At 36.6% G+C, this 22,470-nt stretch overlaps 1 protein-coding gene across 5 annotated transcripts in view; it reads right to left on the minus strand.

Annotated features, from left to right (window-relative positions):
- Positions 1-22,470, minus strand: part of PHKA1 (phosphorylase kinase regulatory subunit alpha 1) — a 169,186-nt gene that overhangs the window by 93,327 nt on the left and 53,389 nt on the right. For all 5 annotated transcript variants that reach the window (XM_025277104.2, XM_025277103.2, XM_025277102.2 and 2 more), the window contains exon 14: positions 20,625-20,759. In XM_025277104.2, coding sequence (XP_025132889.1) covers positions 20,625-20,759 — 135 coding nt within the window. The remainder of the gene's footprint in view (positions 1-20,624; positions 20,760-22,470) is intronic.

Genomic DNA, 22,470 nt, shown 5'->3' on the forward strand with positions numbered 1-22,470 from the left:
TATAAAACTGATGGGCAAAACCTTATATTTCACTGTTGTTTTACCTTACATTTCTCCAATCACTGGTGAGTTGAAGCTAAGATAACTTAAAAAGTGTGGTACTAGAAAAGAAGAAACTGATCAATAGCACCACAAAGTAAGACCAGAATACATACACATACATGTGTGATTCTATATATGTATGTCAAGGCTGTAGTCACCCGCTTATTTAACTTACATGCAGAGTACATCATGTGAAATCCTGGGCTGGATGAAGCACAAGCTGGAATCAAGATTGCTGGGAGAAATATCAATAACCTCAGATATGCAGATGACACCACCCTCATGGCAGAAAGCGAAGAACTAAAGAGCCTCTTGATGAAAGTAAAAGAGTTGAAAAAAAAAGTGAAAGAGCCTCTTATGAAAGTGAAAAAGTTGGCTTAAAACTCAACATTCAGAAAACTAAGATCATGGCAAATAGATGGGGAAACAATGGAAACAGTGACAGACTTTATTTTTTGGGGCTCCAAAATCACTGCAGATAGTGATTGCAGCCATGAAATTTAAAGACACTTTCCTTGGAAGAAAAGCTATGACCAACCTAGACAGCATATTAAAAAGCAGAGACATTACTTTACCAACAAAGGTCCGTCTAGTCAAGGCTATGGTTTTTCCAGTAGTCATGTATGGATGAGAGAGTTGAACTATAAAGAAAGCTGAGCACTGAAGAATTGATGCTTTTGAACTGTGGTGTTGGAGAAGATTCTTGAGAGTCCCTTGGACAGCAAGGAGATCAAGCCAGTCAATCCTAAAGGAAATCATTCCTGAATATTCATTGGAAGGACTGATGCTGAAGCTGAAACTCCAATACTTTGGCTACCTGATGCGAAGAACTGACTCACTGGAAAAGACCCTGATGCTGGGAGTGATTGAAGGCAGGAGGAGAAGGGGACCAGAGAGGATGAGATGGTTGAATGGCATCACTGACTCAATGGACATGAGTTTGAGTAGGCTCCGGGAGTTGGTGATGGACAGGGAAGACTGGCGTGCTGCAGTCCATGGGGTTGCAAAGAGTCGGACATGACTGAGTGACTGAACTGAACTGAAGTGAAGTCACTCAGTCGTGTCCGACTCTTTGCAACCCCATGGACAGTAGCCAACCAGGCTCCTCCGTCCATGGGATTTTCCAGGCAAGAATACTGGAGTGGGTTGCCATTCCTTCTCCAGGGGATCTTCCCGACCCAGGGACTGAACCCGGGTCTCCCACATTGTAGGCAGACCCTTTACCATCTGAGCCACCAGGGAAGTCAAACTGATGAACTATTCAGTCAATAGTGCTGGAAAGATGGGCTAAGTAGTTTGCAAACAAGTTATAATTCTTACCTCATAAGATAAATTAAAATTCTAGACCAAGAATTAAATGTAAAATGGTAACCATAAAGAACTAACAGAAAATGCAATGAAAATGTAAACAATTGATCTAGGGATGGATCTATCTTTCTGAGCATAACAGCAAAAAATAAATCAATAAGGAGAAAATTTTACTATATAAAAATATAAAACGTCTATATATCAAAATGAAATCCAAAATTAAAGGGTGAATAATAAAATAGCAACACATTACAGTAACATGTGGAAGACAAAGTGTTAGCATCCCGATACACAGTAAATCTTGTAGAAACCAATAAGCAATAGACAATTTTACAGCAGAAAAATGGTAAAAAAAAAAAAATATAAGTAGAAAATTTGCAAAGTAAATATATAAAGGCTATTTATTTTGTGAAAATAAGTTTATCATTCATATGATCAAAAACAATTGAAAATATTAAGCTAACATAGATATTAAAATAGTGTTTTAGGGAGCTATTTAAGAAAATGTGATAGAGTTCATCATATATTATGTTACAAAGAACAGATTCCAGACTGTTCTTTTCTGACATCATTTTTCTGAAAACAACTGGGTATTTATTTTACAAAAAAATGGTTGGAAGCAAATATTGCAAAATTGAAACAGTGGCTTTGTGAGACTGGAGAATTCTAGGTAATTTTTATCTTTTCTCTTGTACTTTTCCCTTTCTTCCAGTTCCCTGCAGTCAACATGTATATAGGAATTTTGAATCAGATAACCCGCTACTTGTGAAAACTGGAGAGAATGAAAAGAGCAGTATATCTATTCAAATGAAGTTAGGAGATAAATTCACAATTCTTGAAGAAATGAAAGACATATCTTATAAAATGGATGTATCTAATCCCGAAAAAGTTGAACAAAGAAAGAAAATAATTATCTAAAAGGAAGTTATAGAATAAGGAATATATACATTAAAAATCTCATTGATAAAAGCATAAAAAAATATTAAGAATTGATAAATATATACGAAAATGTACAGATCCTGCTAGATATGAAAACAGTAAAAGACACAATTTTTTTTAAAAAGTAAAGCAAAAATGAAAAAATACATACTCTCACTGGGAATTAAAGAAAGAAACTAGAATAACTTTATGTACATTAAAGCTATTAATCTAACAAAAGAAAATGATAAAAACTCAACATTGATGGGGCCGTAGAATCAAAAAGGCATATTTTATATTTATTGATGTCACTACAAATTGATTTGTTTTTCTTAAGAATTAATCTGGTAGCATGTAACAAGAGCTAAAAAGTTGTCCATACTCTTATCCAGAATCCTTTTTCTGAGAATATACTCCAGTAAAATAGGAGTATATTTATGAATGCCTGTGAAAAGGTATTTATAGAAGGATAAAAATTTTGGAAAACAATTCAAGTACCCAATAATAAGAATACAATTACTTTAATTTGATGGAATAATATATAGCTCTTTCAACATGTAGAAATACTTACATGAAAGAATAAGTGAAAAAACCAGCACAAGTTAACATGTACACACTGAATGACTATGAAAATATATGTGTGCACTAATAGATTAGGATTCATATTACATACAGATTTGAGTTTAACATTTATAAAGCTCCTTTTATTGAGGAAACATTGATTTCACCTCCCCTCCACTGGTTCCTTCTTCCCTACCCTGTTCTCTGTATCTACATGTTTTCTTTTGTTTATTAGTTTTCTTATACTCCACATGTGATAGAAATCATACAGTGTTCGTCTTTGTCTGACTTATTTCACTTAGCCTAACACACTTAAGGCCCATCCATGTTTTTGCAAATGGCATGATTTCATCTTTTTTATGGCTAAGCAGTATTCTATTTCTGTCTTTCTGACAACAGTCAATCTTAAAGGTATGAGGTGGTATCTCTTTGTGGTTTTGATTTGCATTTCCTTAATAATTAGTGATATTAACATATTTTCATGTGCCTGTTGGCCATTTGTAAGTCTTCTTTAGAAAAATGTATATTCAGCTCCTCTGTTCATTTTAATCAGATTGTTTTTTTGTTGTTGAGTTGTATGAGTTATCTATTTTGGATATTAACCCCTCATCGGAAATATGATTTGCAAATATCTTCTCCCATTTGGTAGACTGTCTTCTCATTTTATTGTTGGCTTCCTTTGCTGTGCAGAAGCATTTTAGTTTGATGTTAATCCCATTTGTTTATTTTTACTTTTGTTTCCCTTGCTTGAGGAAACAGGTAGAAAGAATTAGTAAGACTGATGCCAAAGGTGTACTGCCAATGTTTTCTTCAAGGAGTTTTATGATTTCAGGTTTTATATTCAAGTCTTTAATCCATTTTGAGTTAATTTTTTTGTATAGTGTGACATTGGGATCTGGTTCATATTTATTTTGCATGTGACTCTCCAGTTTTCCTATTTATTGAAGATACTATCCTTTATCCATTGTATGTTCTTTGCTCTTTTGTCATAAATTACTTGCCCATATATGCATGGATGTATTTCTGGACTCCCGATTCTGTTTCATTGATCTGTTTTTCTGCCAATACCATGCTGTTCTGATTACTGTGGCTTTGCTGTTTGAAATCAGGAAGTGAGATACTTCCAGCTTTGTTCTTTTTTTTTTCTCAGAATTACTTTGGTTATTTGGGGCCTTTTGTGGTTTCATATAAATTTAAGAATATTTTCTTCTATTTCTGTGAAAAATGTCCTTGGGATTTTGCTAAAGGATTACATTGAATCTGCAGATTGCTTTAGGCAATAAGGACATCTTGACAATGCTAATTCTTTCAATCCTGAGTATGGACTCTGTTTCCATTTATTTGTTTCTTTTTCAATTTCTTGCAACAATGTGTTATAGTTTTCAGTATATAGGTCTTTCACCTCCTTGATTAAATTTATTACTATATATTGTTATTTTGTTGTTGATGTTGAATATTTTGCTCATGTATTTTCTAAAGGGATGATTGTAGATGTCTAGTTAGCAGAGTACAGTATTTAGATTTTAGTGGGTTATTTTAAATGGTGATATGATAATTTTTAAAATGTCAATATTATCAATATACCAGAAACCTTGTTTCTAAATTTTCTTTATTGAGGTATAGTTGATGTAAAATATTAATATGTTTCAGATGTACAACACGATAACTCACAATTTTAAAGATTACATTCCATTTATACCTATTATTAATATTGGCTATATTTGCTTGTAGTTTATTTATTTTATAGATAGTAGTTTGTACTCCTTAATCCCCTACCCCTGTCTTGCCCCTTTCCCCTTCCCTCTTCCTACTAGTGATTGATCACTAACTAGATCTCTATGTCTTTGAGTCTGCTTCTTTTTTATTACACTCAGTAAATGTTGGTTCAATTTTTAGATTCCTCATATAAGTGATATCATACAGTGTTTGTCTTTCTCTGACTTATTTCACTTAGTACAATACCATCCATGTTGTTGCAAATGATAACATTTCATTCTTTTTATGGCTGAGTAGTATTTCATTGTGTGTATACATTTTCTTTATTCATTTGTTGATGGACACTGAGGTTGCTTCTGTATCTTGACTATTGTAAACAGTCTGCTGTGGATGTGAACATTGTGGTACATGTATGTTTTCAAATTAGCATTTTCATTATTTTTGGATATATAGCCAGGAGTAGAATTGCTGGGTCATATGGTAGTTCTATTTTTAGTTTTTTGAGAAATCTCTATACTGTTTTCCACATGGCTGCACCAATATATTACATTCCCACCAACAATGTAGAAGGGTCCTTTTTTCTTCAGTATGTTATATGTGTTCTTTTTGATGATAGCCATTCTGACAGGTATGAGGTGATTTCTCATTGTGATTTTAATTTGCATTCCTCTGATGATTATAATGTTGAGCATATCCCTAGACAGTTTCTTAATTTTTCTTTCTGCTAGCTCACTGTTAGCATATAGAAATGTAACAGACATTTATATTTTGATTTTGTATCCTGAAATTTTACTGTATTTGTTTATTATTTCTAATAGTTTTTTAGTGGAGTCTTTATTCTAATATATAAAATAATGTCATTTGCAAATAGTGACAGTTTTACTTCTTCTTTTCCAGTTTGAATGCCTTTGATTTCTTTTTCTCATCTAATCACTCAGGTTAGAACCTCTAATACTATGTTGAACAGGAGTGGCAAGAGTGAGCATCCTTGTCTTGTCCCTAATCTTAGAGAAATAGCTTTCAATTTTTCACCATTGAATATAATGTTAGATGTGGGTTTGTCATATTTGACCTTTATTTTGTCCCTTCCATTCCACTTCATTGAGAATTTTTATCATAAATGAGCGTTACATTTTGTCAAATGCTTTTTCTGTATATGGTTTTTAATTCTTCATTTTCTTAATATGGTATATCACATTGACTGATCTGCAGATGTTAAGCCATCCTTGCATCCCTGGAATAAATCCCACTTAATCATGGATGGTATATGATCCTCCTGATGTATTGTTGAATTCAGCTTGCTAATATTTTGTTCAGAATTTTTGCTTCTATGTTTATCAGAGATACTGGTCTGCAATTTTCTTTTTGTGTGTGTCTTTATCTGGTTTTTACATTAGAGTGATGTTGGCCTTGTAAAATGAGTTAGGAAGTGTTCCCTAACTTCCCTAATTTCCTAAAATGGAAATTCAATTTTTGGGGAATAGTTTGAGAAGAAAAAGTATAAAATCTTTCAATGTTTGGTAGAACTCACCTGTGAAACTGTCTAGTACTGGACTTTTGTTATTTGGGAACTTTTTTGATTACTGTTTTAATCTCTGTAATAGTAATAGGTCTATTCAAGTTTTTATTTCCTCATGATTTGGTCTTGGAAGGCTACATAATTCTAAGAATTTGTCCATTTCTTCTAGGCTGTCAAATTTGTTGGTGTATGGCTATTTATAATATTCTCTTACAATTCTTTGTACTTCTGTGGCATCCACTGTTATTTATCCTCTTTCACTTCTGATTTGTTTATGAGGGCCTTCTCTCTTCTTTATTTTCTTATAACTCTTTGTACTTCTGTGGTATCCATAGTTATTTATCCTCTTTCACTTCTGGGGGCTCTCTTTTTTTCTTAGTGAGTCTAGCTAATGGTTTGTTGATTTTGTTTATCTTTTTAAAAATTCAGCTCTTAGTTTCATTGATCTTTTTTATTGTCTTTCTCTACTTCATTTATTTCAACTCCAATCTTTATTATTTCCTTCCTTCTATTAACTTGAGTTTTGCTTGTTCTTCTTTTTCTAGTCCCTTTAGGTGTAAGGTAAGGTAAGATTGTTTATCTGAGAGTTTTCTTGTTTCTTTTTTTAAAAAATATTCTTCTCTGCCTGGAGGCAGGGAATGGGGTTTCCAGGGTCAAGCCCCACCTCAGACCTGACCAGGTCATGGTAGAATGGAACATCCAAATTCCAGTGGCTCCCCTGGCAGGGGCAGCTCCCTAAGGGTCCTATGAGTCTGTGGAGGTTCAGCTTCCAGCCCAGACCAACATCTGGTTTCTGATGCTGCTCAGTTTCCTTGTTTCTTGAGGTAGGCCTGTATTGTTATAAACTTCCCTCCCAGGTTTTGCTGCATCTCATAGATTTTGGTATGTTGTATTTTCATTTGTCTTCAAGTAATTTTTATTTCTCCTTTGATTTCTTCATTGACCTAATAGTTGTTAATTGGATGTTGTTCAGTCTCCACATATCTGTGATTCTTCCAGTTTTCTTCTCATAGTTAATTTCTAGTTTCATTCCACTGTGATTGGAAAAGATGTTTGATATGATTTCAATCTCCTTAAATTTATTGAGACTTATTTTGTGTCCCAAAATATGGTCTACCCTGGAGAGAGTTCCACATGTACTTGAGAAGAATGTGTATTCTGCTGCATTTCAATGGAATGTTCTGTACAAATCTATCTAATCCATCTGGTCGAAAGTTTCACTAAGACTTATTTCCTTGTTGACTTTCTGTCTGATTTAACCACTGATGTAAGTGGGGCATTTAAAGTCTCCTACTATTATTGTGTTGCTGCTGTCAGTTTCTCCCTTTAGGCCTGTTAATTGTTTTATATATTTTGATGTTCCTATGTTAGGTGTATATATATTAACACTAATCACTGCTATGTCTTTTGACGAATTGTTCCTTTTGTCATTATATACTTTCCATTTTTGTCTGTTACCTTTTTTGGCTTTAAATCTATCTTATCTGATATGAATATGGCTACATCTGCTTTCATTTGAATGCTGTTTGCTTGGAGTATCATTTGATATATCTCCCCTTTTAACCCATGTTTGTCTCTAGAGTTTAGATGTATCTCCTGGAAGCAGCAAATAGTTGGGTCTTATTTTTTATTCCATTTAGCCATCATGTGTCTTTTGATTGATGAATTCAATTTATTTATATTTAGGTTAATTATAGATAGATGAAGACAATACTGCCATTTTATCTTTCGTTTTCTGGTTGCTCTATTATCTCCACTGTTTCTTTTTTATAATTATTTTTAAATTTATTTTAAATTGAAAGATAATTGCTTTATAATATTGTGTTGATTTTTGCTATACATCAAGATGAATTAACCATAGGTATACAAATGTCTGGGTTTAGCTGGTGGCTCAGCAATAAAGAATCTGCCTCCAATGCAAGAGACCCAGGTTTGATCCCTGGGTTGGGAAGATCCCCTGGAGGAGGGCATGGCAACCCACTCTAATACTCTTGCCTAGAGAATTGCATGGACAGAGGAGCCTGGTGGGCTGCAGTCCATAGGGTCACACAGAGTCGGACACAACTGAAGTGACTAAGCAGCAGCAGCAGCATACATATGTCCCCTCCCTCTCATCATACACCCCTCCCTACTCCTCTAGGTTGTTAGAACCCCAGTTTGAAGTCCCTGAGTCACAGAAAATTCTCATTGGCTATCTATTTTACGTATGGTAGTGTGTGAAATTAAATGAAATTTTAATTTTAATGAAATTAAAAGACGCTTACTCCTTGGAAGGAAAGTTATGACCAACCTAGATAGCATATTCAAAAGCAGAGACATTACTTTGCCAACAAAGGTCCGTCTAGTCAAGGCTATGGTTTTTCCTATGGTCATGTATGGATGTGAGAGTTGGACTGTGAAGAAGGCTGAGTGCCGAAGAATTGATGCTTTTGAACTGTGGTGTTGGAGAAGACTCTTGAGAGTCCCTTGGACGGCAAGGAGATCCAACCAGTCCATTCTGAAGGAGATCAGCCCTGGGATTTCTTTGGAGGGAATGATGCTAAAGCTGAAACTCCAATACTTTGGCCACCTGATGGGAAGAGTTGACTCATTGGCAAAGACCCTGATGCTGAGAGGGATTGGGGGCAGGAGGAGAAGGGGATGACAGAGGATGAGATGGCTGGATGGCATCAAGGACTCGATGGACGTGAGTTTGAGTGAACTCCTGGAGTTGGTGATGGACAGGGAGGTCTGGCGTGCTGCACTTCATGGGGTTGCAGAGTCGGACATGACTGAGTGACTGAACTGAACTGAGTGTGTATGTTTCCATGCCACTCTCTCCATTCATCCCACTCTCTCCTTCCTACCCTCTGCTCATGTCCACAAGTCTGTTCTCTATGTCTGCATCTCTACTGTTGCCCTGCAAAAAGGTTCATCAGTACCATCTTTCTAGATTCCATATATATGTATTAATAAATGATATTTATTTTTCTATTTCTGACTTCACTCTGTATAATAGGCTCTAGGTTCATCCACCTCATTAGAACTGACTCAAATGCTTTCCTTTTTATGGCTGAGTAATATTACATTGTATATATGTACCACAGCTTCTTTATCCATTCATCTGTCAGTGGATATCTAGGTTGCTTCCATGTCCATATCTCTACTTTCTTTTTCCTTTTGATTTTGTCTGCCATTTTGGCTTAATGGTTTTCTGTGATATTTTCCTCAGTTTATTCTTTGTGTGTGTGTATCTACTTTATTTTCACAGTTACCCTGAGGTTTGTATAAAGTTTCTCATAGATAAAATAGTATTTTTTCTGCTTATAACATCTTATATTCACTCACCTACATGAGTACTGTTCTTTTCCTTCCCCCCTTTTATGATTGTGTCATCTCAAATTATCCCTTTTAATGTTATCAGCTTGTTACCAAAATAAGATAGGTATAATTATTTTTTGGCTTTCTTTTTTCCCTTTAGCTTTTAATAAGTGTTTATAAATCTATTCTGACAAAGAGTTGCAATTTTATGATTCTATTTACCACCTTGCTTAAAGTTTTGTATGTTTTTCATATTTTGTTTCTGGTAGAAAAGTTCCTTTCAATATCTCTAAGGCAGATCTAGTATTGATGAATTCCCTCAGCTGTTGTCTAGGAAAGCCTTTATTTTTCCTTCATATCTGAATGATAGTTTTATACATAAAAGTATTCTGGGGTGACAGTTTTTTTTTTCTGTATTTTGAGAATGTCATTTCACTCTCCCCTGGCTGTAAGGGTTTCTGCTGAGAAATCTGCTGATAGCTTAATAGGGATTCCTTTGTAGGTTACCATCTTTTTTTCCCACTGGCTGCCTTTAAAATTCTTTGTCATTAACTTCTGACATTTTTAATATAATGTGATCTTGGAAAAGGTCTTTTTTGCAATTAGGTTAATTAGGTGCTCTCATTGCTTCATAGACTTGATTGTCCAGCTTCTTCCCACAGTTTGGGAAGATATCAGCTATTGTTTCTTTAAATAATCTCTCTGTTCTCCTCTTCTCCTTCTGAGATACCCATTATTCTAGTGCTGTCTTTCCTAAAAGTGTTGTGTAGCTCCCATATGATTTCTTCTTTTTATATGTATCTTACTTTTCTTTGCTCTTCTATTTGTATCGTTTCTAGGTTTCTATCTTTGAGCTCACTAATGCTGTCTTTCATATCATCTGCTCCATTTCCAATACTTTCTAATACATTATTCATCTTGTTTATTGTGTTCCTCAGCTCAAGAATTTCTGTTTGGTTCATTTTTAGAGTTTCAATCTGATTGGCAAAGTATTCCTTTTGTTCACTAATTTTATTCCTGACCTCATTAAACTGTCTTTCTAAGTCTTCTTGTATCTCACTGAGCTTCTTCATGATGTATACTTTGAATTCTTTATCAGTTAGATCTCAAAATTCCATGAATTTAAGCTTGGTTTCTGGAGAATTGTCATTTTGCTTGATGGATTGTTCCTCTGCTGGCACATTTGAAATTAAATGACAGGTTGGGAATTACAATTTTCTTTTGTCTTCCAGTAGGTGGCGGTATTAGGTAGTTTTTGGTTTTGCTTACCTGAGTTGCCTCTGGTTATATTTGAAAGTTGGCACTTTCCAGCCTCTACCAGAGGTTTCCTCTGTGTCTTTGCTTTTGCTTCCTGTTCCTCTACGGTGATTGCTTCACTACTTCTGCCAGAGCTGCTGTCATTACTGGGACGGTGGGGTCTTCTCTGGTGTGGGAGATCCCCTGAGACACAGGCTCTGCTGTGGGGAAAGGGGAACAGTGTGGGAGGGGAAGCTGGGTGCACAGGTGCCTCCACTGTGTCCGGTGCTATCAGGTTCACTGAATTTACCAGTGCAAATAAGGAGGGGCCAGAGTATGGGATCACAGGTGCCTCAGTGGCAGGAAAGATACGGCCCCAGGCCCCACTGCTGCTGCTGCCACCAAGTTAGCTGTGGTGGTGGGCGCCAGTGTGGTCACTTCCTAAAGTCAGGGTCATGTGTGCTGCTTCCCCTGCTGCTATTGGGCTCTTTGAAGCTGTGGGCTCAGCTGCCACAGTCAGACAACTGGGACTGCAGGCATCAACTCCGCTGTTCCCTCTCCTCCATGTGTTCCAGTCCACCATCTTTAGATGTACAGAGGCGTGGAATTTTTCAGCATCTGTCATGTTAGGCAGAGGCACCTTCATTGTGTTGTGAATGTTTTACTGGTTGTAGATTGAAGGTGCGAGACAAAGGTAGCTTTTCACTCCACTGTGTTTCTGACAGCACTTGCCTATAACGTTCTTATGTTCCCAAAGTTGATTAACCACATAATATTTAAAAATTAAAAAAACATATTATGGAACTGAAATAACAGTATTTGAGGTGAGGCATAGAACCCCATTAGTTAACATATATAAATGACACACTTAGTGGCAAAACATCCTGTTTTCCTTGGTGGAGTCACAGCTGTCATTCAATGAATCCTTAAAGCAATTTTGTTATTGTGAAATTATTAGAATAATGGAATTATGAAGAAACATGTGGTTCAGACAGTAAAGAATCTGCCTGTAATGAGGGAGACCTGAGTTTGATCCCTGGGTTGGGAAGATCCACTGGAGGAGGGCATAGCAACCCACTCCAGTATTCTTCCCTGGAGAATCCCCATGGCAGAGGAGCCTGGCAGGCTGCATGGGGTTGCAGAGTCGAACACAACTGAGTGGCTAAGCATACACACACTCATTTTATAAGGCAAATCTATTTACTTTATCCTATATTCTGTACACAATGCCATTTTAATAGCATTAATAAGACTGTACTATAATTATTTGGTTATATGTCTATGTCTCTCACAGTATCAAGCCCAGTGCCTGGTACAGAAATATAAACAATAGATCCTTATGAAAAAAAGAATGAATGAAGCAAATGAAGGAGCACATTTGGAAAATAAATATAACTTGCTACTTGAGTCCCTGAAATGTATGATTATTCATTAAGCTGAAGTCCTGGAGACGTAGTAGCCCTCATTTCCTTTGGCTAGGAAATAATAAATTAGCAACAGGCCCAAAACAGTGTATAGGCTTTGAAAAAGTAATCAGTAAGGAGTTTGTTTTTGTTTGTTGGAGAGATCTGATGTGATGCAGGTAGATTTCAAGGATGAAGGCCCAGAACTTGCAAGTTACCTATATCCTAGTAAGATTATGCTGAGTTTAGAACAATAGATGTGAAGAAAATGGTAAAAGGTATCAACTTCTAAGTGAAAGCCAGAGAGAATCACATTAAAGGCACCAATAGGACTTGCACAAACTCCAAACCACAGAGACTTCTAAGAAGGACAAAGAAAACAGTGACTACAAGTTTAACTATATTCATGGAGTAAGATTTGGGTTAGGGCACTAGGGCTTCCTAGTGGTTCAGGGGTAAAGAATCTGCCTGCTATGCAGGAGATGTGGGTTTGATTCCTGGGTTAGGAAGATATCCTGGAGGAGGAAATGGCAACCCACTCCAGTATTCTTGCTTGGAAAATCCCATGGACAGAGGAGCCTGGAAGGCTACAGTCCATGGGGTCTCAAGAGTCAGACATGACTTAGCAACTAACCCATCACCACAACCAAGATTTGGGTTAGACAGAGACATACTTTTCTTATTTCAAAAGATTTAGTGCTAGTGGACTGATATCTGGAGACTGGTATCTAGCCTCAGACTAGAGGGAATGGCCAAGGAGGTTAAAAAAAAACCAGAAAGCAGGTTCTGGGAAGGACTGAGGTACCCCATCCCACCTAGTAAAGCATCAATGCAAATTAATCTCAGATGTTTCAGAGTCTTGACTTGTCATTTACCACAAATAGGGTTAAGTATGTAGAAGGAATAGAGGGATCAGTAATTTGCAATATTCAAGGTAATCTGTGGCTAGATTTTATAAATTAATTAGGCCCTGAGACCTAATTAGGACCTGAGACCTATATTCAATAAACTTGATAATTTCTATGTGTTTATATTTTAGTATTCCATTTTTTTCTAATAAAATTTCTTTGGGACCTTCCAAACTTATATTTAATTTAAAAAGAAAAGGGATTTCCTACATTATAGCTAGAATGGAAAGGTGAGAGAAATCCATATATTCCTAAAGCCAGATGCAATGTTAGTAGCTCTGGGAGTTCAGGCCCTGCTGGCATAAAATATGAGTTCTAGGAGTGAGATAGGGGGAGGGGAGGGAGGCTCAAGAGAGAGGAGATATAATTAGGGCTGATTTTCATTGTTGTATGGCAGAAACCAACACAACACTGCAAAAGCATTTTTCCTCCATTAAAAAATAAATTAAAAATATGGGTGCTAAGAGAGACAAAGAACAGTAAGCTTTGATTGCTAGTCCTTTCCTCTTTGGTTGATTCCCTCTCAATTTAGATCTACATAACTGGAAATTGAGTGTCTGGAGTAGGTTTAGTAACAAGGGAAGGAGGCTGGTTTGGGGCTGGACAAAATTTGGCTTTGCTTTATTATTTTTAATATAAATTTATTTATTTTAATTGGAGGCTAATTACTTTACAATATTGTATTGGTTTTGCCATACATCAACATGAATCCACCACAGGTATACACATATTCCCCATCCTGAACCTCCCTCCCTTCTCCCTCCCCATACCATCCCTCTGGGTCATACCAGTGCACCAGCCCCGAGCATCCTGTATCATGCATCGAGCCTGGTCTGGCGATTCATTTCACATATGATATTATACATGTTTCAATGCCATTCTCCCAAATCATTCCACACTCTCCCTCTCCCACAGAGTCCAAAAGACTGTTCTATACATCTGGGTCTCTTTTGCTGTCTCGCATACAGGGTTATCATTACCATCTTTCTAAATTCCATATATATGCGTTAGTATACTGTACTGGTGTTTTTCTTTCTGACTTGCTTCACTCTGTATAATAGGCTCCAGTTTCATCCACCTCATTAGAACTGATTCAAACGTATTCTTTTTTAATGGCTGAGTAATACTCCATTGTGTATATGTACCACCACTTTCTTACCCATTCATCTGCTGATGGACATCTAGGTTGCCTCCATGTCCTGGCTATTATAAACAGTGCTGTGATGAACACTGGGGTACACGTGTCTCTTTCCCTTCTGGTTTCCTCAGTGTGTATGCCCAGCAGTGGAATTGCTGGGTCATATGGAAGTTCTATTTCCAGTTTTTTAAGGAATCTCCACACTGTTCTCTATAGTGGCTGTACTAGTTTGCATTCTCACCAACAGTAAGAGGGTTCCCTTTCCTCCACACCCTCTCCAGCATTTATTGTTTGTAGACTTTTGGATCGCAGCCATTCTGACTGGCATGAAATGGTACCTCATTGTGGTTTTGATTTGCATTTCTCTGATAATGAGTGATGTTGAGCATCTTTTCATGTGTTTGTTAGCCATCTGTATGTCTTCTTTGGAGAAATGTCTGTTTAGTTCTTTGGCCCATTTTTTGATTGGGTCGTTTATTTTTCTAGAATTGAGCAGCAGGAGTTGCTTGTATATTTTTGAGTATATTTTTGTCAGTTGCTTCATATGCTATTATTTTCTCCCATTCTGAAGGCTGTCTTTTCACCTTGCTTATAGTTCCCTTTGTTGCGCAGAAGCTTTTAATTTTAATTAGGTCCCATTTGTTTATTTTTGCTTTTATTTCCAATATTCTGGGAGGTGGGTCATAGAGGATCCTGCTGTGATTTATGTCGGAGAGTGTTTTGCCTATGTTCTCCTCTAGGAGTTTTATAGTTTCTGGTCTTACGTGTAGATCTTTAATCCATTTTGAGTTTATTTTTGTGTATGGTGTTAGAAAGTGTTCTAGTTTCATTCTTTTACAAGTGGTTGACCTGTTTTCCCAGCACCACTTGTTAAAGAGATTGTCTTTTCTGCATTGTATATTCTTGCCTCCTTTGTCAAAGACAAGGGGTCCATAGGTGCGTGGATTTATCTCTGGGCTTTCTATTTTGTTCCATTGATCTATATTTCTGCCTTTGTGCCAGTACCATACTGTCTTGATGACTGTGGCTTTGTAGTAGAGCCTGAAGTCAGGTAGCTTGATTCCTCCAGTTCCATTCTTCTTTCTCAGGATTGCTTTGGCTATTCGAGGTTTTATGTATTTCCATACAAATTGTGAAATTATTTGTTCTAGCTCTGTGAAAAATACCGTTGGTAGCTTGATAGGGATTGCATTGAATCTATAGATTGCTTTAGGTAGTATACTCATTTCACTATATTGATTCTTCCAATCCGGGAACATGGTATATTTCTCCATCTATTAGTGTCCTCTTTGATGTCTTTCACCAGTGTTAATAGTTTTCTATATATAGGTCTTTTGTTTCTTTAGGTAGATATATTCCTAAGTATTTTATTCTTTTCATTGCAATGGTGAATGGAATTGTTTCCTTAATTTCTCTTTATATTTTCTCATTATTAGTGTATAGGAATGCAAGGGATTTCTGTGTGTTGATTTTATATCTTGCAACTTTACTATATTCATTGATTAGCTCTAGCAATTTTCTGGTGGAGTCTTTAGGGTTTTCTATGTAGAGGATCATGTCATCTGCAAACAGTGAGAGTTTTACTTCTTCTTTTCCAATTTGGATTCCTTTTATTTCTTCTTCTGCTCTGATTGCTGTGGCCAAAACTTCCAAAACTATGTTGAATAGTAGTGGTGAAAGTGGGCACCCTTGCCTTGTTCCTGACTTTAGGGGAAATGCTTTCAATTTTTCACCATTGAGGATAATGTTTGCTGTGGGTTTGTCATATATAGCTTTTATTATGTTGAGGTATGTTCCTTCTATTCCTGCTTTCTGGAGAGTTTTTTTTTTTTTTATCATAAATTGATGTTGAATTTTGTCAAAGGCTTTCTCTGCATCTACTGAGATAATCATATGGCTTTTATTTTTAAATTTGTTAATGTGGTGTATTACATTGATCGATTTGTGGATATTGAAGAATCCTTGCATTCCTAGGATAAAGCCCACTTGGTCATGATGTATGATCTTTTTAATGTGTTGTTGGATTCTGATTGCTAGAATTTTGTTAAGGATTTTTGCATTTATGTTCACCAGTGATATTGGCCTGTAGTTTCTTTTTTTGTGGCATCTTTGTCAGGTTTTGGTATTACAGTGATGATGGCCTCATAGAATGAGTTTGGAAGTTTAGCTTCCTCTGCAACTTCCTGGAAGAGTTTGAGTAGAATAGGTGTTAGCTCTTCTCTAAATTTTTGGTAGAATTCAGCTGTGAAGCCATCTGGTCCTGGGCTTTTGTTTGCTGGAAGATTTCTGATTATACTTTTGATTTCCGTACTTGTGATGGGTCTGTTAAGATTTTCTATTTCTTCCTGGTTCAGTTTGGGAAAGTTGTACTTTCCTAAGAATTTGTCCATTTCTTCCAAGTTGTCCATTTTATTGGCATATAATTGCTGAGAGTAGTCTCTTATGATCCTTTGTATTTGTGTGTTGTCTGTTGTGATCTCTCCATTTTCATTTCTAATTTTATTGATTTGATTTTTCTCCCTTTGTTTCTTGATGAGTCTGGCTAATGGTTTGTCAATTTTATTTATCCTCTCAAAGAACCAGCTTTTGGCTTTGTTGATTTTTTGCTATGGTCTCTTTTGTTTCTTTTGCATTTATTTCTGCCCTAATTTTTAAGATTTCTTTCCTTCTACTAACGCTGGGGTTCATAATTTCTTCCTTTTCTAGTTGCTTTAGGTGTAGAGTTAGGTTATTTATTTGACTTTTTTCTTGTTTCTTTAGGTATGCCTGTATTGCTATGAACCTTCCCCTTAGCACTGCTTTTACAGTGTCCCACAGGTTTTGGGTTGTTGTGTTTTCATTTTCATTCGTTTCTATGCATATTTTGATTTCTTTTTTGATTTCTTCTGTGATTTGTTGGTTATTCAGCAGTGTGTTGTTCAGCCTCCTTATGTTGGAATTTTTAATAATTTTTCTCCTGTAATTGAGATCTAATCTTACTACATTGTGGTCAGAAAAGATGCTTGGAATGATTTCAATTTTTTTGAATTTACCAAGGCTAGATTTATGGCCCAGGATGTGATGTATCCTGGAGAAGGTTCGGTGTGTGCTTGAGAAAAAGGTGAAATTCATTGTTTTGTGGTGAAATGTCCTATAGATATCAAAGGTCTAACTGGTCTATTGTATCATTTAAAGTTTGTGTTTCCTTGTTAATTTTCTGTTTAGTTGATCTATCCATAGGTGTGAGTGGGGTATTAAAGTCTCCCACTATTATTGTGTTATTGTTAATTTCCCCTTTCATACTTGTTAGCATTTGTCTTACATATTGTGGTGCTCCTATGTTGGGTGAATATATATTTATAATTGTTATACCTTCTTCTTGGATTGATCCTTTGATCATTATGTAGTGTCCTTCTTTGTCTCTTTTCACAGCCTTTATTTAAAAGTCTATTTTATCTGATATGTGTATTGCCACTCCTGCTTTCTTTTGGTCTCTATTTGCGTGGAATATCTTTTTCCAGCCCTTCACTTTCAGTCTGTATGTGTCCCCTGTTTTGAGGTGGGTCTCTTGTAGACAACATATGTAGGGGTCTTGTTTTTGTATCCATTCAGCCAGTCTTTGTCTTTTGGTTGGGGCATTCAACCCATTTACGTTTAAGGTAATTATTGATAAGTATGATCCCGTTGCCATTTACTTTGTTGTTTTGGGTTCGAGTTTATACACCATTTCTGTGCTTCCTGTCTAAAGAAGATCCTTTAGCATTTGTTGGAGAGCTGGTTTGGTGGTGCTGAATTCTCTCAGCTTTTGCTTGTCTGTAAAGCTTTTGATTTCTCCTTCATATTTGAATGAGATCCTTGCTGGGTACAGTAATCTGGGCTGTAGGTTATTTTCTTTCATCACTTTAAATATGCCCTGCCATTCCCTCCTGGCCTGAAGAGTTTCTATTGAAAGATCAGCTGTTATTCTTTATCCTTATGGGAATCCTCTTGTGTGTTATTTGTTGTTTTTCCCTTGCTGCTTTTAATATTTGTTCTTCGTGTTTGATGTTTGTTAATTTGATGAATATGTGCCTTGGGGTGTTTCACCTTGGGTTTATCCTGTTTGGGACTCTCTGGATTTCTTGGACTTGGGTGGCTATTTCCTTCCCCATTTTAGGGAAGTTTTCAACTACTATCTCCTCAAGTATTTTCTCATGGTCTTTCTTTTTGTCTTCTTCTTCTGGGACTCCTATGATTCGAATGTTGTGGTGTTTAACATTGTCTCAGAGGTTGTCCTCATTTCTTTTAACTCGTTTTTCTTTTTTCCTCTCTGATTCATTTATTTCTACCATTCTATCTTCTACCTCACTATTCCTATCTTCTGCCTCCATTATTCTACTGTTGGTTCCCTCCAGAGTGTTTTTTATCTCATTTATTGCATTATTCATTATTCATTGACTCTTTTTTATTTCTTCTAGGTCTTTGTTAAACCTCTCTTGCATCTTCTCAATCCTTGTGTCCAGGCTATTTATCTGTAATTCCATTTTGTTTTCAAGATTTTAGATCATTTTCACTATCACTATTTGGAATTCTTTATCAGGTAGATCCCCTATCACTTCCTCTTTTGTTTGGTTTGGTGGGCATTTATCCTGTTCCTTTACCTGCTGGGTATTCCTCTGTATCTTCATATTGTTTATATTGGTGTGTTTGGGGTGTCCTTTCTGTATTCTGGCAGTTTGTGGAGTTCTCTTTATTGTGGAGTTTCCATGCTGTGGTGGGGTTGTACGGGTGGCTTGTCAAGGTTTCCTGGTTGGGGAAGCTTGTGTCAGTGTTCTGGTGGGTGGAGCTGGATTTCTTCTCTCTGGAGTGCAATGAAGTGTCCAGTAATGAGTTATGAGATGTCAGTGGGTTTGGAGTGACTTTGGGCAGCCTGTATATTGAAGCTCAGGGCTATGTTCCTGTGTTGCTGGAGAATTTGTGTGGTATGTCTTGCTCTCGAACTTGTTGACCCTTGGGTGGTGCTTGGTTTCGTGTAGGTATGGAGGCATTTGATGAGCTCCTGTTGATTAATGTTCCCTGGAGTAAGGAGTTCTCTGGTGTTCTCCGGATTTGGACTTAAGCCTCCTGCTTCTGGTTTTCAGTCTTATTTGTACAGTAGCCTCAAGACTTCTCCATCTATACAGCACTGTTGATAAAACATCTCCTTTTGAAGACAATGGGCTGCTTTTCTGGGTGCCTGATGTCCTCTGCTGGCATTCAGAAGTTGTTTTGTGGAATTTACTCAGCGTTCAAATGTTCTTTTGATGAATTTGTGGGGGAGAAAGTGGTCTCCCTGTCCTATTTCTCCGCCATCTTCCGCTTTCATTATTAAAAGACCACTCTTGGTGAAAGAAAAAAGTACACACACACACACACACACACACACACACACACACACACCATAGGCTTTGGGTTTGTAAGTGGCAATCTACTATCTAGGGTACATTCTTTATTTATATATTTACTCATTTGTGGCTTGATTTAAGATTGCATTAATTTCCAGTTGGTGCTATAACAAATTAACATAAACTTAGTAGCTTAAAACAACACAAAATTATACTCTTATAGTTCTAGAGGTCAGAAGTCCAAAATGAGCCTTATGGCTATTATGGGGTAAAATAAAAATCAAGGTGTCAAGCATAAGTGGTTCCTTCTGGAGACTCCAGGGGGAGAATCTGATCTTTGACTCTTCTAGCTTCTTAGAGGGTAAGGCCAGTAGCCTTATCACTCTAATCTCTTGCTTCTGTCATGACATCTCCTACTTCTAGTCTGATCTCCCTCTGGTTACCTCTTATAAGAAGACTTATGACTATATTTAGTGCCCACCTGAATAACCCAAAATAATCCTCTCCACCAATCTCGGTTTCCTTAACCTAATAACACCCACAAAAATCCCTTTTGGCGTATAAGGTAATGTTCACAGGTTCCAGGGATTAGGGCCTGAATATCTTTCAGGGCCACTACTGAGCCTTCCACAAGGATAGTTTAGAAATTTTGCACATCCTTTTTTTAAAAAGCTAACGTAGTAATTTGTTTAATGTGAAATTTGTAATAACTTGTGTAAATTTTTAATTTGTAGTAATTTGTTTAATGTGTTTATCACCAAATTTAATATATACATTGAATAAAAAATAAGTACTAATTAAAAATAAGTATTAGATAAAGAATTGGAATTTTAAAATATTATCAACTAATTCATTACACGAAAAAGTATAAATGACCTAGAAACAAGCTCCTTGGCTATTAATCTACATAGAATTCATATTTTTCAAAACAGAAATATAGGTCCTAAGAAAGAGAAGACCATATTGGTTAAGCACACACTTGGAACGAAGATACAACATTGCCTGGTAACAATCATGCCCTTTGTACCAAAGAGTTCATAAAACACACTGAAAATTATCAACCCTGTTCAGGATATATAGGGTTATAAACTTTGATTCCAGAGACTCTAAATTCCATTTCAGATCTAGTTTAATAAAGCAATAAAAATAAAACATCAAGAAAAAATAAAATGGAAGTAAACCAGCCTGTATTGAATAATGCTTTGATTCTAGCAGGTTAGCCAATCTCCTTACCTAGGCTGGAATAAATGTGGCTGAGAATACGAGCTGGTTGTACTCTGATGGGGTATACCTCAGCAATGGTCTCCACATCAATTCCCTTGTTCTTCAAAATGGACTTGATTTCTTCTGTTTCAGCTAGAATGGAAACTGTAGGAAAGGAAAACAAGATGAGGTTAACAGAAAATTTTATTTCAAAAGGAACCTAAAGATCTCTCAAGAAAGAAAGTGAAGTAGCTCAGTCGTGTCTGACTCTTTGTGACCCCATGGACTGTAGCCTATCAGGCTCCTCTGTCCATGGGATTTTCCAGGCAAGAATACTGGAGTGGGTTGCCATTTCCTTCTCCAGGAGATCTTCCCAATCCAGGGATTGAACCTGGAAAGTCCAAAAGATCTCTCTCAAGCCACACAATATTTTTTGAAGGGAAGACAAAAAGAGAGAAGGAAATTAAGTTATTACAAACTTAGGAAACAAGCATCATGCTAGGTACATAACGATATCTAAATGGAAAAGGAATTAAGACCTCATGACTAGAGTATTCAATTCTGTTTTTTGTCTATATACCTGTGTGCTTCTAGAGAACATCACGCTTGCTTTATATCTGAGTTTCTATGTTTAAATAGAAAAAAAGAGGCCAGGGACAGCATTATGAAGATAATAAAGAATATCCTAATGATACAAATCACTCTATAGTTAGAGAATGATAGAAGGCAAGGTAAATTCAGGATAAAGAATTGAGGTACCCTATTTGAAATTGTGTGTGGTTGTTTTGGGGAATGGGGATAACACTTTTATAGATTCAGAGCCTGCCAAGCCTGGCAGCTCCTTTTTCATCCTCTTACACTCACATCTCAGAAGTGCTCATCATACTCACAAGGGAGAAGAAGTCCAGGCCAGCTCACTGACTCTCCCATTTATTTTCCCTTTATGGTACTGATACCTGTCTGGGGAAAAATAATCTGAATGGGACCTCAACTGGCTTAATGCTAAGCAATAGGGGCAAACATGAGCCTACTCCTGCTTCTCTAGTGCCGCTGTGTTGTGCTAGTTGCTCAGTCATGTCCGACTCTTTATGACCCCATGGACCCCACCAGGCTCTTCTGTCCATGGAATTCTCAAGGCAAGAACACTGGAGTGGGTTGCCATTCCCTTCTCCAGCTAGTGCCACAAGGTGTGTTGAATTGGGTTTATGAGAAAATTAAGGTGCCATTTGGTTCATGCCAGCTTACTAGTATTGTCTATGTTGAGTTTGGGGGGCAAAAGCCTAGTTAACAAAGTGCTACTCTGCATTCCTTTTCTATTATCTTTTGTGTATTTTTCTATCTTGGGGAGCTCATGGTGTTGTGTTGCTGTGATCTGGGGCAGGATATGCAGGGTATTGTGATTACAAGGTCCTCTGGATATAATACCACCTTGATTACTTCTAACTGAAAAATGACACAGATTCTCCAGGGACAATATACAAAGGTAGAATAATGGTGGGATGACAAAATCCAGGGAAACACATGTGGTTATCCTTTCATTCACTAATAAACATTTACTAAGCACTTCAGTGGATAAGGCATTATGCTAAAAACTAGGGATTTAGAGATGAATAAGTTAGTGTCTCCCTCAAGGAGCTCACAGTGTAATAAAAGTGTCATATACATAAACTGATTATATACATATATATGTGTGTGTGTATATATATATATATATATATGAACATTATGAGACCCCCCAAAAGTGACACCTATCTAGTCTGAAGTTGGTAGAGGGAAGTTTCAGAAAAGACTTCCTGAAGGAGTTGATGTCTAAGCTGATATTGAAAGAATGAATAAGTTAGCCAGGAGAAAGAAGGGAATAGGAATGAGGAAATTA

This window comes from Bubalus bubalis, chromosome X (genome assembly GCF_019923935.1).
Source record: "Bubalus bubalis isolate 160015118507 breed Murrah chromosome X, NDDB_SH_1, whole genome shotgun sequence".
NCBI classification, from domain to species: domain Eukaryota; kingdom Metazoa; phylum Chordata; class Mammalia; order Artiodactyla; family Bovidae; genus Bubalus; species Bubalus bubalis.